Source organism: Lipotes vexillifer, unplaced genomic scaffold, assembly GCF_000442215.2.
Source record: "Lipotes vexillifer unplaced genomic scaffold, Lipotes_vexillifer_v1.1 scaffold299, whole genome shotgun sequence".
Classification (NCBI taxonomy): Eukaryota; Metazoa; Chordata; class Mammalia; order Artiodactyla; family Lipotidae; genus Lipotes; species Lipotes vexillifer.
This window is the reverse complement of record NW_006784347.1, coordinates 749,426-763,889: the sequence shown is the minus strand read 5'-3', so window position 1 is coordinate 763,889 and position 14,464 is coordinate 749,426. Positions and strand designations below refer to the sequence as shown.

Sequence of the window (14,464 nt, the reverse complement as noted above, 5' to 3'; positions counted from 1 at the left end):
GGCCCTCGTACCAAAAAAAAAAAAAAAATCTCCTATCTCAGTAGCCTGTTCCATCTAAGCTAATCATAGGAAGCCTGGTCTCCTCCAGAGGAAAAACTGTCTCTTCAAACTCAATCCCCAAATCACTACCCTCACTCCAGCCCCACTTTTGATATTAGCCAAAGGGTCCAGAGAGCTAAGTCTTTCCCATAACACCCCACCCAGAAGCTGGCTGGCTAGCTGTGTCTTACTGTGGCTCTCACTGAAAATGTGTTTCCTGCCTTCATGGGAGATTACCATCTCCAGAGAGATTGCCATCTCCTGGCACCACCCAGTGCCTAGCTGGCCCAGATAACCATGTCAGGTATGTGACAGCAGCAAAGATCATCTCCTTTTAAGTCAAGATGAAATACAAACCAGAATAATTGCAGGCAAGAGTTTTGCTCTCCATTATGTTTCTATCTGTCTTACTCCAGGAGGGGCTCTGGAGAGCCAAAAGGGCTTCAGGCGAATGATTTTGGCTACAAATCCATAAGGGAGAAGGTTTCCCTCTAAACCAGCAAAGCTGTATGCCTGGGCATTGCTTAACACTCTTAGTTAGATAAACTTAGTAAATGATTACTAGCCTACTAAGCTAAGCTTATCATGGGTAACCACTTCCTCACTCTGTGCCTCAGTTTCTTCATCTGTAAAATGGGGTACAATATCTTCCTTTCCTTGGGGTGGTAAAGTTAGGGTTGCCTGATTTAGACATACTTTGAAGGTTATTTGCAGGATTTTGCTGAGCCCGTGGGCTCTGGGAAGCAGAAGGGGAAGGGACTGCTGAACAGACTAGTAAAGATGCAGGAGGACTCTCAAGAAAGCCAGCTTTTAAGTGCCTAGTGTACATCAGGCCTGCACAACATGCCTTTGAGGTAGGAATTACTCTTCCGTTTTACAGATGAGACTTGGATAGGTTATGGGATTAAATCGGAAAAATTTAGAACGTGGGTGTGTGCAACTGTATGACATGCCGAACTTACTAAGCTCCTTCACAGGCTCAATCTCATCACGACAGTAACGGTTGCAGGAATTCTCCTCGTATAGGGCTCCTCGGTTAAACTTCTTACACTCCACACACTCCCTAAAGGAGAGAGGACATAGGCATGAAGGCAGGGAAAGAACAAACCTCAATGTGTTTCAGTCTGGCCTCTGCCTGCCATACACCAGGAAAACTGTTCCACCCCAGAAAACAAACACAAACAAAAACATCTGTAAGACAATCTTGGGGTCCCAGATAGTCACATCTGGAGTTCGGGGTGGGAGTGCCCTCCTCATCTATAGGTAAGGCCAGGTAGGCAGAGGCCCCTGGTGACTTCATTAAACTTCTTTATGTCCCATCCAAGACTGTGACAGGAGGGTGAACCCTACGCCATTTCTGGGAGCCTTAAAGTCAGAAATGGTCTCATAATTTGGGGGCCTGGTGCAAAATGAAAATGTCAGGCTCCTCATTCAAAACTTAGTAGGAATTTCAAAACAGTGACAGCAGAACATTAAACGAAGTGTAGAGCCCTTCCAAGCACGGTGTTCTGTACAAATGTGCAGGTTGCACACCCATGAATCCAGCTCTGCTTAAAGTAGTAAGAGAAACAGCAGTGCCACAGGCCTGGGCTAGCAGGGACTTCCTCTGACACCCAGATGAGGGACATTTGCAGCGGTGAACTTCTCCTGTTTCACACAGTGTCCTCCGTAACGCCAGCCCCACATCCCGCACAGAATCAGAACATCAGCACTGGAACACTCCCCAGGAGTCACCTGGTTTAGCCTTCCTCTCAACCCAGGGATTCAGGATCCAGCCTAAAAGAGAGGTTTCTCCAACAGCAGTCCAGCTGGTACTACTCTGTCCCCTTCACGCTTGGCTCTACCTCCAGTTTTCCCCCAAGTTTTCAATGGAAAGAGGAAAGCTAGTCATTTGCTGTAACAGACTCCTCTCCCTAAAGCTTTGGTGAGTAAGAGAGAACCTGCACAATCTGGGGGACCCCCAGACACTCAACTCTCTCCAACTCACTCACTTCTTAAAGGTGCAGGCATCAGGGCAGGTGGGACACTTCTCACAGGTGTCCCCGTAGGAGCCCGGCTGGATGCAGACGCAGCTGCCGCATTCACACTTGCCCCGCCCGCTGCACAGCAGCCCATTGCTGGACATGCAGGTGTCCGTGCGTGTGGTACAGTTGCAGTAGTAGCCGGTCCAGTCGGAGTCACACAGGCAGTCCCCACAGCTGCACTGGCCATGGCCTGAAAACACACAGCCCAAGGGGGCAGACCAGCCAGTGAGGCCCCACCCCAGGAGAGCATCCTGGCTTTACCCCTCCTCACATTGCCACACTTTCACCCCCACACTGAGCCGTTAATCATCTTCTACACTGTTCCCATAGCCTCATGCTTCTCTGCATGCTGTTCCCTCTGCCTAGCTGCCCTTTCACGCTGCGACCACTACCAAACTCCTACTCACCCTTTAAAGCCCAACCCAAATGTTCCTTTCCCTCCGTAACTTTTCCTGACCTCCCCAGGCCAAATCAACTGTCTTCCCATGTGCTCTCCCAGCACTTATAAATACCTCTATTTCAACCCTGATGTTCAACCCATTTGCTTGCTTATCTGTTTCTCTTTCTGGATTGTGAGCTCCCTGATGGGGGAGCACATAACATATTCATTTTTCCAACAATAGTGATTAGCATAACATCTGGTACAGAGTAGGCATGCCATTAATGTTTATTTATCCATCCATTCAACAAACATTTACTGAGCTCATACCACAACCTGCGCACTGGAGACTCAGCAGTGAACAAGACAGGCAAGGTCCCTACTATCATGGAGCTTACATCCTAGTTAAATTCCTGGAAATTCACACAAACCTTCACCAACATATGCCCTGGGTTGTATTATCATAGTATTGCAAAGAGCCGTCAGCCCTAGTAGGAAAGACCTATTCACTTTCCTACATGAGTATAGGAACGGGGGTTGGACTGCTTAAATGTAGGCATTAACTCTCAACACTATATTCCCCTAATATTCATTTACCAAGGCTTTAAAACTTGGCTCCTAAACCCTACAGAAAGGTGACTCATTCTGCAGGATTCTGAATCAGGAAGAAGTGGGTGAATAATAGAAATCTGATTGTTAATCAGAGGAAAGGCAGGGAGCAAGGGGGAAGTAATCTGAATCGGTCTGAAAACCATGCCATTTTGTGAGCAGATGGGCCCCAAGATGGTGGAGGAGAGGGTGGTACACAGCCAAGCTCAAATAGCAACTAGCGGCAGCTCTGTCCCCGGTGACCCCAGTGGGTCTGATAAATGTCCCTTGGCCACTATGGGTCCCTCTGGATGGGTATCACCCACTAAAGGATGAGTGATACCAGCATAATCCTCTAGGAACCACACTGGCATTCAAGACTCAGACACACCTTCACTGTGTGTGTGTCCGCTTCCCAAGAAGGAAGGGAAATACAACCTCATCTGCCCCAGCTGCCAAGGACATCTAGAGAGTAGAGCTACCAGGCTGGCAGAAGGGTGGAGCAAGAAGAAAGACTGCATTCTGAGGTTGGGTTCCCTAGCAGTATAGCTCGTGGTGAGGATTCTTGTTCCAGTGACTTGGAATGCGGTCTCATCCGGAGACTCCCCTCAGCCTGATCCCACGGTGGGCTCAGGAACATGAATGGTACCACAATAACCTTGAGGCAAAGGGATTGGCTTTGTGTAACCCCATTGTCCATCAGTCATTAGCCAAGCTCTGAGAGCAATCCAGCTCCTGTCAGCTGAATATAATTCTCCAGAGAAGGGGCAGCTGTGAGGTATTATCAGTAGCCCTACCAGCAGCTGGGGGATGGGTGGGCCAGCCAGCAGGGTGGGACCCCACAGTGTCCACTACACCCAGCTTTTGGCCACACCTCCCGGATAGGGAAAAGACATCACAGAGGCCTGGCAGCACTCAGAGGCCTCAGTCTCCTCTGAAACGCTTGTCCCATAGTGTTTCCTTTGTGAGGCTAAACAAAGCGATCTTTGAGAAGATGTGTGCAGGCCAGCCAGGGAGTGAGGTTGGGAGTGGAAGTGGCAGGCCAGTGCCACTAGGCTGACTCCAAGGCCCCGGCAGGGTCAACCCTTAAAAGGAAGCCACAGTGTGGTAATGTCACAGGACTGGCACCCCTCCAGCAAAAGGGGTTCATAGGAAAGTCAAGGGAGGAGGGTGGGAAATGAAAAGAAAGTGTAAGAAAGAAGAGGGAGGTAGGGAAAAAGGAAGGGGGGGAGTGGAGGGAGGAGGAAAGGGCGGGGCCGGTGTTCCAGGTCAGAAGGAATGAAGTCACTCTCCCTATATAGCTTGACCTTCTGGGCTGATGCCTCACTCCACCGCCCTCCTTTATAAGCCAGCCCATCCTCTGACTTCCCACCTCCTCCAAGAAGCCGCCCAGGCCTCCCCTGTCCACAATGAGTCTCTCTCCGGAGGACTCCTATAACACCCACTTCCAGGATCTGGGAGGTTCTGCCTTGTGCTGTGAATTCTCCTTAGGTAAGTTAATGGAGAGCAAAACTGTCTTATTCATGCCTCTTTATCCCACAACACTACGGCGCACAGCACAGAACCTGGCTCACGTGGGTGCCTGATCAATCTATGCTCATGGATGTGGCAGGTGGAAGAGTCCCTTGAGGACAAGGACGCACGCCCTGACGTGTGAGGGGTGCTGATACCGTGCGAGCACGAAGACCATGCCTCCAGTGGGGAGGAGAGGACAGGGACATCCAGGGGCTGGAACAATGGCCGAGGCATAGCGCTCCTGCCTCCTGAGCCCCTGCTTGACAAAGAACAGACCAGGGCTTCCCTGGTGGCTCAGTGGTTGAGAGTCCGCCTGCCAATGCAGCGGACACGGGTTCGTGCCCCAGTGCGGGAAGATCCCACATGCCGCGGAGCGGCTGGGCCCGTGAGCCATGGCCGCTGAGCCTGCGCGTCCGGAGCCTGTGCTCCGCAACGGGAGAGGCCACAACAGTGAGAGGCCCGCGTACCGCAAAAAAAAAAAAAACAGACCAGGCCAGCAGCTCTGGGCAGGGACAATGGCGAGCTGGGCTATAAGCCTGGCCAGGTCAGAAATCATGCATGAGACCCGTTCACCCATATGGACCGAGTGCCTGGCACAGAGCAGGTGCTCAAGGAGCATGTGTTCCTGAGTATCGGTCAATGGAGAATGTGATGATGGCACCACAGGGTCCAGACCTGAGGCCAGTGGGCACCCAACACCCTGGCAGGAAGGGAGAGGGAGGCCTCTGAGAAGCTGCAGGGGCTGTCCGGGGTTCCCTCGTGTAATTGGCAGGAGCACACTGAGGATGGGCTGTTCTTGCACTGCTGGGAGGCAGGAACCAGCGCTGCTGACCCCGGCAGGTTTGTTTTGTGGCTTCAGTGTGGCTGGCAGCCAAAGGAAACACACTCTGGCTGGGGTCCCTCCCAGATGCCTCAATCAGACCAGGAACAATCAGGCCACAGAGGAGCAGAGGACCTCCCTCCATCCCTGGTGCCCCCGTAGGCTATGTGTAGGCCTCTCCTAGGGTAACCCTCTTCCCCTCAACCCCAAACTTCTCCTCATGGGTCTCCCATGTCAAACTTAACCATTCCCTTTGGAAACTAGAATATGATGTAAATACTATTAAATATTAGAAGGAACTGAAATTTCTGCCTCACACCCTAATTCAGATTGATCTGTGTGTATGTGTATGTGTATGTGTGTGTCTGTGTGTCTGTGCGTATCTGATCTCTCTTTCCCATAATCTCTCTGATACCCTTTTTCTCCAATCTCTCTCTCAAATTTTGTTGGCATGAGTAAAGGAAACAACTGTATAGCACAGGGAGCTCTGCCTAATGCACTGCGGTAACCTAAATGGGAGGGAGTCCAAAGGGGAGGGGATATCTGTATGTGTACGGCTGATTCATTTTGTTGTGCAGTGGAGGCTAACACTACACTGTAAAGCAACCATACTCCAATAAAAATTAATTTAAAAAAATGAGTAAAGGAAACAATGTTGTAGATAATAAATAGGAGCCATTTTTGTATTACTTGGGCATGCTTTAACATGACACACATTTACATTCCTCATCAGGCTTTCTGAAAGGCTGATGTTAAAGTGAACATCTGAGTAAATTAGCTCAGCTGGTTAGAACCCCCACGCAAGTGAAGCCAATCTGGGTCATGGATTTGATCACCCCAGAAGCCGATTATAATCTCTCTTTGACTGGCCACACAATACACCCACAAACCGGTCCCAACCAATTTGCAAACATCTCCAATCTATCTCTCACAAGAGGGATTAAGCCACAGTGACTACAGCCCAGCAGAAATGTATCCCCAGTGCCCAGGAACAACTCAGACTGCCTAACTGCCTCTGGGAGTGTTGTCAGTGTGTCTGCAGATAAAGACTACATTAACATTAGCTGGACTTCTAGCTGGCAAAGTACCCCAGGAGTGGGCTTTGGGGCAAGGTGAAACCAGCTTCAGATTACCAGTGGGCCTCAAGATTTTACTGAATTTTGTAATGAGAAGGACAAAACGCAGTACCCTGCAGGTAGAAGGACTCAAATTCATAACCTGCAATCTGCAGGCTGGGACTATCTATGGCAGTGCTATCCAATAAACATCTGTGCTGTCCAAAAGGGCAGCCGCTAGCAACATGTGGCTCCTGAGCGACAGAGAGATGAAAATTTTTATTTTTTATTGAATTTGATTTAGATTTAAATGTACTTAAACTTTACTCTTGATTAATTTAAATTTAAATAACCACCATATTGGACAACAGCGATCTAGAGTACAAAAAGTAATAGTATATCAATAGTGATAACAAAATAGTACCAACATTTAATAAGAGCTCACTATTGTCCAGTCATTGTCCTAAGTATACTGGCACATTAAATGTGCTCCAATATCATGCATATACACTACTATTTTCCACGACTTTTGTGATGAAAAAATAAATTCATGTAAAATAATTGTTTGAAAATAAATAAATGTTACTAACTTCACTACATATTCTGACATCATGTAGTTTCCAAACCTATATATACTAAAAATTTAATTGCCATCAGTCAGTGATTTTTTTTAAACTTAAAAAGGGGTTGGTCCATATCCTCGAAAAGATTAGGACCAGTGACAAAATACTGGCAGAAGGGCAGATGAAGGAAAAGAAAAAAAACTATTCACTTTCAAGCTTCCCCACGTCTTCCCACCCTCTTCTAGGAGAGAAGCCCCAGGAAGCAGATGCTCATTTTTCTTCCTTGTGCCCCTCGAGCAAGGGCAGAGGGAGCTGAGAGGATTAAAGAGAAACTCATTTCTGTTTCCTGCCATTGGAGTGGCACACCATCTACTCGCTCTGCCCCCGGGCCTTCCTGTGCCCACCTCAAGCCCTGGCCTGCATCCATTTCCAGAGGCTGCAGATGTGTGAATGTGTGGGGGTACCAGGACGGGAGGGGTGTGCAGTTCTACTCACCTGAGCACATCTCCCCTTTGTAGCGGACACAGGAGAAGTCATCACACTCGCAGTACTTGCCCATGATCTTGCCAAAGTCACTGCTATGGCAGACGCACTGGCCACAGAGACACTCGCCCCGCTGGCTGCAGATGGGCTGGCCCACCCGGGGGCTACACTCGTCCTGCTGGGAGGGACGGTAGTCCTCTTCTGAGCACTCACACTGGGACCCCAGCCAGCCAGGCCCGCAGCGGCACACCCCACACTCAAAGGTCCCGTTGCCATTGTTGCAGTGGTGGCTGTGAGGCTCAGCCTGGGCCTGGCAGGCACAGTCACAGTCGAAGGTGACCTGGACGGTGAGGCTGTCTTTGAAGCCCACAGGCTTGATGGTGAAGGACTTCTCCTTCTCCTGGGGGCAGCCACGCACCTTGGCCTCAATGCTGAAGCTCACCTGGATGGAAAGTAAGATCGCATTCAGACACAGGTGGACCCTGTTGACACTCCAGCCCTGGAGGGAAAGAAGCTGTTCCCTGCCCTGCCCAGGAATACCCAAACTGGGTGTCCTGTCCCCCAGCAAGCTGGAGTTCCTCAGCCTTTCCACCACCACGGTCTGCAAAGCCAAAGCAAGAGCCTGGGGATAGTTGTGCAGTTGGGACATATCTGGCTGGGTGTAGACATGGTTTACAATCACGAGATAGCTTTTTTCTAAAATTCCATACGTGAAAATAAACCAGCTCAAGCAGAAAAGAACCTTTGATCTTACAAACGCTCTGCCGTGGCCAAATAAGTTAGCGGGACTGATTACCTAATATCATCAAGATATACAAAGCGCTATTTCACACCACACAGTGGCCAACCACAGGCTCAGAGTCTACTGTGCAATTTCCACAAAACATTTCATCACTTATGCAATCAAACATGTTTCAGGCCAATATTTTTTACATAGGGTAATGTGCACACGTGCCTAGAAGATAGAGAGATGGATGGATGGAAACAGATATATAGACAGAGATGATGTAGATATAGATGATATAGCTATAGATATCCCTTCTTTTTTTCCACCCCTTTCACCAACCCCTCTCCCCTAAGGCAGAAGCAGAGAAGAACCAGCCACTAAGGAAGGAAAACTATAGACGGACTGGAGAGGCAAAATGAACATTTGCACTCTGACGTTCCAGGAGGGTGGGTATTTTGTGTGTGTATGTGTTTATTTTTTTTTCCTTTTAATTTTTATTGGGGTATAATTGATTTTAAATGTTGTGTTAGTTCCGAGGGTGGCTATTTTTGCCTATTCTGTTTGCTGCCAAATCTTCAGCAGCTGGAACAATGCCTGGCACAAAGTCGGTGGTCAATAAATATTTACAGATGACACTGCCGTTTTACCTTGTGAAGCAAAGAAAGGCATTACCTTAGGGGAGGCTGGAGACGAGTTAGGGGCTGAAGGTAGAAATATTTTCATTTGCAATCAACTGTGCATAAACAGAGGTAGCCTAAATGCAAGTTTTAAAAAATCCTGATGGTGAAGTTACTTAACGGATAGAGAAGGTTTAGGCAACAGAAGCCTCAGAGGAAAAGGCTGGCAGCTCCATTACATCTAACTTGTAAGCACGTTCAGAAAGAAGGTACAGGGAAGGAAGGAGTGGGTACCCACAGATGCTCTGGGGCACAGGCTAAGGTCAGAGCTGCAGCCTCAGCCCCTGCCCAGCCCACCTCACCGTGTCTCCAATCTTGAGTCCGACACAAGACTTAAGGCCTGGGATGACCTCGTTGTTGAGACAGGTGGCGTTGAAGGATAAGGACAACTCCTCAGGGAGGTCACGCACTTCCAGCTCTACTTTAGAGCGGATTTTCTGAGCAGAAAAGGGCAAGAGAAGATAAGAAAACGGGCTGAGAGGAAATGAGTAGGAGCCAATTACATCCCAAGCAAAACCTCCCAGATGGTCCTGGACTCACCTGCAGTGCCAGATGCTGAGGTCCATCTGCAAGCTGCCAGAGCATCCCTAGGAGCCTGTTTCCTGCTATATTTCCAGCCCAAGACCTGCTCTCTCTCTTTCTCCACTTGCTTCTAGGTGAGTCTGGGTAAAATCTAAACCAGCTACGCCCTCCTGCAGGCTTCACGGACGTGCAAGAAGGGAGTGCTAATACTGGTCACCTTGGCTAGTAGCACTTTCTAGCTGATCTTTCATCAACCTCACATTCCCCATGGTTCAGCTCCCTCTCTGCTCTATTGTTGGAGCCCAGATCTCCATCACTCTGCACCCGCTCCCCTCAATTTCAGGGCCCTGCTCGTCCTCATCACCGTCCCCATCCTCTCTTTCTCTTCCACCTTCTCTAAGCTCTTCCCCCATTGTTCCTAAGCCTCCTTGGCATTCCTTTCTGAGCCGTTCCTAGCTCAGAAGGCTGCGGTCCTCCCAGTGCTGGCTATCACTTCCTGGCCTCTGGCAGAAGAGGAAGGCGGTGAAAGCTGCACGGCGGACTTGCAGCCAGGACTCCCAAATCTGAGCCCTCCTGGGTAACGCCAAGTGAAGTGGACTCTTAGCAGGCCCATTCCCAGTGTAAGACACTTACCCCGTAAGCATCAACAATGAGCTGGAGGACATTGCTAGAATCAGTAGACAGAACCCCCACTGTGGTCCCTGGGATGAGCTCACTATAGTTCTAGAAAGGGAGACAGAGATGTCCGGGGATGACTGATGAAGCTGGTGGTCTCCAAAAGCCCTCCCCAAATCAGACTGAGGGTCTTGAAATGAAACTTGAGGGAAGGATGGGACTTTTTTTTTTTTTTTTTTTGCGGTACGCGGGCCTCTCACCGCTGCGGCCTCTCCCGTTGCGGAGCACAGCCCTCAGACGCGCAGGCTCAGCGGCCATGGCTCACGGGCCCAGCCGCTCCGCGGCAGGTGGGATCCTCCCAGACCAGGGCACGAACCCGTGTCCCCTGCATCGGCAGGCGGACTCTCAACCACTGCGCCACCAGGGAAGCCCAGGATGGGATATTTTACTTGTCACTGCCAGGAATATATCTAGCAGTTTTTCAGCACTGAGCAAAATTATAGAGAACCTCTCACACCCCTCTCCCCACTGAATTACTCCCCTCCACCACTGCAAACATCAACACACCTATCCTGCTAAGTTGAAAGTTGGAGGAGAGAGACCGTCGAGAGGAATCATTAGCTCCTGGGTCTTTCCCAGTTAGGGACCATGGCCAAAGCTGGTGTGGGCTGGTTCCCTGAGACAAGTCCACCCATCACAGTCCCCACTCCCACTCCAGGAAGCCCCAAAGGCATAGTCACCTGGTAGAGATTGACTACATTTTTAGTCACTGCAAAGATCAAATTGATGTTTTTCTGGGACAGCTTCTCGGTCATCAGCCCCAGAGAGGGATAATCCTATGAAAAGAGAGGATGTGGAGGTTAGTTAAGAAGTCTATTCACATACATCCATGGATTCTAAGCCTTAGGACTTGGGTGGTTTGGGCCATGGCCCTGACAGTGGTGGGATTTAAACCTTTTCACCCCATGACAATGTGAGGCAAACACAAACCCAGTTGTGAACTCTAAGGATAGATAAAGAGGTACAGGCTGGTAGTGCCAAAACTAAGCACCTCTGTCTTCCTACTCAAAGTCAGTGCATTCGTACCAAGGAGCAGCTTCCATGGGTCAGGTACTGCCAGACCTCGTTGTTTTGAAGCTTCCTCCCATTTTGCAGCTACTGACAAATGTCTTGGGTTGTTGCTTGCAATCCTTCACCATGTGGTCTCAGCCTTCCTTTCCAATCATTCACCTCTCTCCCCCTTCTACTTACCACCGAGCTGGCCCACTGTCTTTCTCCCACCTCGAGTGGCCTTCTGTTTGGTAATCCTCCTCCTTCCTTAGGACCCAGCTCAGGTCCCACCTTCTCCAGGAGGCCTTCCCTGATCATCCCAGTTCATGAGGAGCTTTCCTCTTTTGAATACCTAAAATCCTCATCAATTATTCTATCCAGTTAGCAGTGATCATGCATCTTCTGTTATTGGTACCACATCTCCTCGACTAAACCAAAATCTCCCTAAGGGTGGGACCTTATATAGTCCTGTTATCTCCCTTGGCCCCTGGTAAGGCCCTGCATAGACTAGGTGTCAATCGTTACAGACTCGACCATTGCCTGGTAGTGCTCAACCTGCATATGGCTGACACCAAAGAATTCAAGCCAAAATGGGGGTGCTGGTAAATTATGAACATGTCCCTGGAATCCTAGACCTTTCAGGGAGCTCATGAGATCATGCAACTCAGGTTCCTTTTCACAGATGTACCTTTAAGCCACCTAGATGAGGCAGTTGCTACATTGTCTTTAAGAGATGAAGAGTTCACACCTCCCTCTAGATACTCAGAGTGTCAGCATCCTGCAGGGCTCCACGCTTTCTTTATGGCTTACTGCAATTTCTCCTGTTTCAATGTAAACTCCTCTCCTCTTATTTAACCTTCCATGGTTAAATAAAAACAACTTATACAGAAAACAACTTACAAGAAGTCTTCTCATACAGAGCAGTGATTACCAGAGGGGAAGGGGTTGTGGGGAGGGAGAAATAGGTAAAGGGGATCAACTGTATGGTGACAGATGGAAACTAAATTTTTGGTGGTGAGCACGCTGTAGCGTACACCAAAGTAGAAATATAGTATTGTACCCATGAGACTTATATAATGTTATAAACCAATGTTACCTCAATAAAAAATAAATTAAAAAAAAAAAGTCTTCTCATGTGTCAGCTAAACCATCCTTTAGCCTTCTTTTATTCCAGCTAAATGACTCTGAGCCCTTTAACGTTTCCTCACAGGACTGGCTTTCTATGCTTTTGATGATCTTTGACTCTTTTTCCTCTGTCTTCTTCCAATAACCACAAGTGAGCATGATATTCCAAGAAGGGGCTAATCCATGCACAGTCGACAGGATGGCCTGCTTTCCAGCTGGACCTGCAAAAGTCCTCTGGGTCCATTCTGGATGCCATGACGATGCTGCTGGTGCTGGAGGCAGTGGTAACACCGACCACAGTCAGGACCATCTCTAATGGCTGTACAGGTGGTACCCTGGATGAGGGTGTCCAGTAGGTGGGAGAGGTGAGGGCGGGCTGAAAAGAGACCTGAGCCTTGCCCAGAGGAAGGGCTGCCATTTTCATATTCACACAAAGACTGCCTGGGTTAGGGCAGTCCTGGCCATAGTGAATAGGAACCATAGGTGGTACCGAGAATCTCACCATGGTAGTGGAGGCAGCATAATGGTTGTCACTGCCCACATGACACTGCCCATCGTTGGGCTGGACAATGCCTGCCAGCCTTCCATCCAGCGCTATATGGGTCTTGGCATCAGTGGTAAACACCAGCAAGTGGGAGGCATCATTCCTCCAGCCAATCTTCTCCTGTTAAAAAAAAAAAAAAGGCAAAAGAGAGACAGCGGCTTTAGCCATGTCACTGGTACAAAACAAAGACCCAAGAAGCTCCCCATCTGAAGGGCTAGACAAGTTGTCTTGGAGAATGGCCTCAGTCCTAGTCCTTGGAACATAAGCTGGAGTTTTCCAACTCAGGGGTTTCTGTTCTCTTAGGAAAACAGTCTCAGGGCTCATTAGTTCAAGCAGCTGAAAGACACCTACTTCAACTCCAAATAGAAATTCTTCAATGATAATCACATGGCCCATCTAGAAACCCATCTGCATCTGCAGAGCTGGGTTGGGCTAGAAGAAATCCCATCTGGACATCTGCCCACTTTGCTGAGGTTAAGTGAACTCAGCCTTGACTCTGATACACTTCCAGAGAAGATCCTCTCCCCAGAAAACATCTGGGACCACTGAGGTTCACAAAAGTATCAGCTCTGGCCAGGGAGCGGATACAAGCAGAGGCTGCTGATCAGGAGCAACTTGTTGCTCAAACTGTACAAAGCTCTGCTTAGTTCCTATCTCGTATTTCACATAGAAATCCCCAGAGTTGAGCCACTTCCTTCTCCGTTTTGATCTGCACCACCCACACCTGGAACTCCATGCCCTCCAAACCTACATCACAGACGGTAGCCTGCATGATGGCATCAAAGCCACCCTCTGGGGCATCTCGGTTTCGTGACACACTCTGCTTCTTCACCTCCTCATTGAAACGGGTCACCTGGTCAGTTAGCGTCAGCACGTGTTTGTAGCCAAACATGGGCAAACAGGTGGTCTTCATACTGGGGAGGGAAGGAATGATTTAAGCAGACATCTGATGGAAAAGGCTGCATGGGGAGTGGGAGGGAAAAGAGGGGGACAGACATAGACAGTGGAATGCCCAGGCGAGTTCTATACAACTACCATTACCCAGACAGTTTAGACTCCAAACCCTTCAAATTACCTAGGCATCACATTGACCTAATCTCTAGCTAGATCAGAGGATAAGGGAGTGAACTGTGCAACCAACCAGACTACCTGGGTTCAAATCCCAGCTCCTTGACTTACTAGTCATGGAACCCTGGGCAAGCTTCTCTATACCTAACCTATAAAGAAATGGGGACACGATAACACATATCTCATAAGAGTTGTGAGGCTTAAGTGAGTTAACAGATGTAAAGCAAATTTAGATCAGAGTGAGGCTCTCGCTGTTGTTGCTATCACTTTATACTTAACACTTCTCTAAAGTAACATTAACACAACAACAAAGCACAAGTTCAGCAATAACTTAATGTCCCTGAACTATCAATAAATTGATAGATCTGTGCCGAACAGGAGCATTTCTGTCCCCAGTCCAATGGTTTGTTTAATTGATGGCTGACACAATTTCTGGGGAACCTTACAATCCAGACAGAAGGTTAAAAAGGCACATCATATAACTCTCGAAGCTAAAAAGTAAATTCATACCTTGTCAGGCTCGGTAACCATCATTTTAAATTATAATCCATGGATTTGCATGGTCTCCAACAAATGAATAAGCCATTCAGTTGTAAGTCCAACTCTCAACAGAGGGACACATCAACTTATGCTATTAGAGGGTTCAACAAATATCATTTCCACTCTTTCC

The 14,464-nt window shown here is 48.6% G+C and overlaps 1 protein-coding gene across 2 annotated transcripts in view; it reads right to left on the bottom strand.

The window, feature by feature from the left end:
• The window catches only part of ITGB3 (integrin subunit beta 3), a 57,839-nt gene that overhangs the window by 10,856 nt on the left and 32,519 nt on the right, over positions 1-14,464 (bottom strand). For both annotated transcript variants that reach the window (XM_007456740.1, XM_007456741.1), the window contains 8 exons: positions 13,478-13,640; positions 12,685-12,846; positions 10,748-10,843; positions 10,026-10,115; positions 9,173-9,307; positions 7,479-7,908; positions 2,031-2,253; positions 1,002-1,102 (listed from right to left, as the gene is read on the bottom strand). In XM_007456740.1, the coding sequence (XP_007456802.1) occupies positions 1,002-1,102; positions 2,031-2,253; positions 7,479-7,908; positions 9,173-9,307; positions 10,026-10,115; positions 10,748-10,843; positions 12,685-12,846; positions 13,478-13,640 (1,400 nt within the window). The remainder of the gene's footprint in view (positions 1-1,001; positions 1,103-2,030; positions 2,254-7,478; positions 7,909-9,172; positions 9,308-10,025; positions 10,116-10,747; positions 10,844-12,684; positions 12,847-13,477; positions 13,641-14,464) is intronic.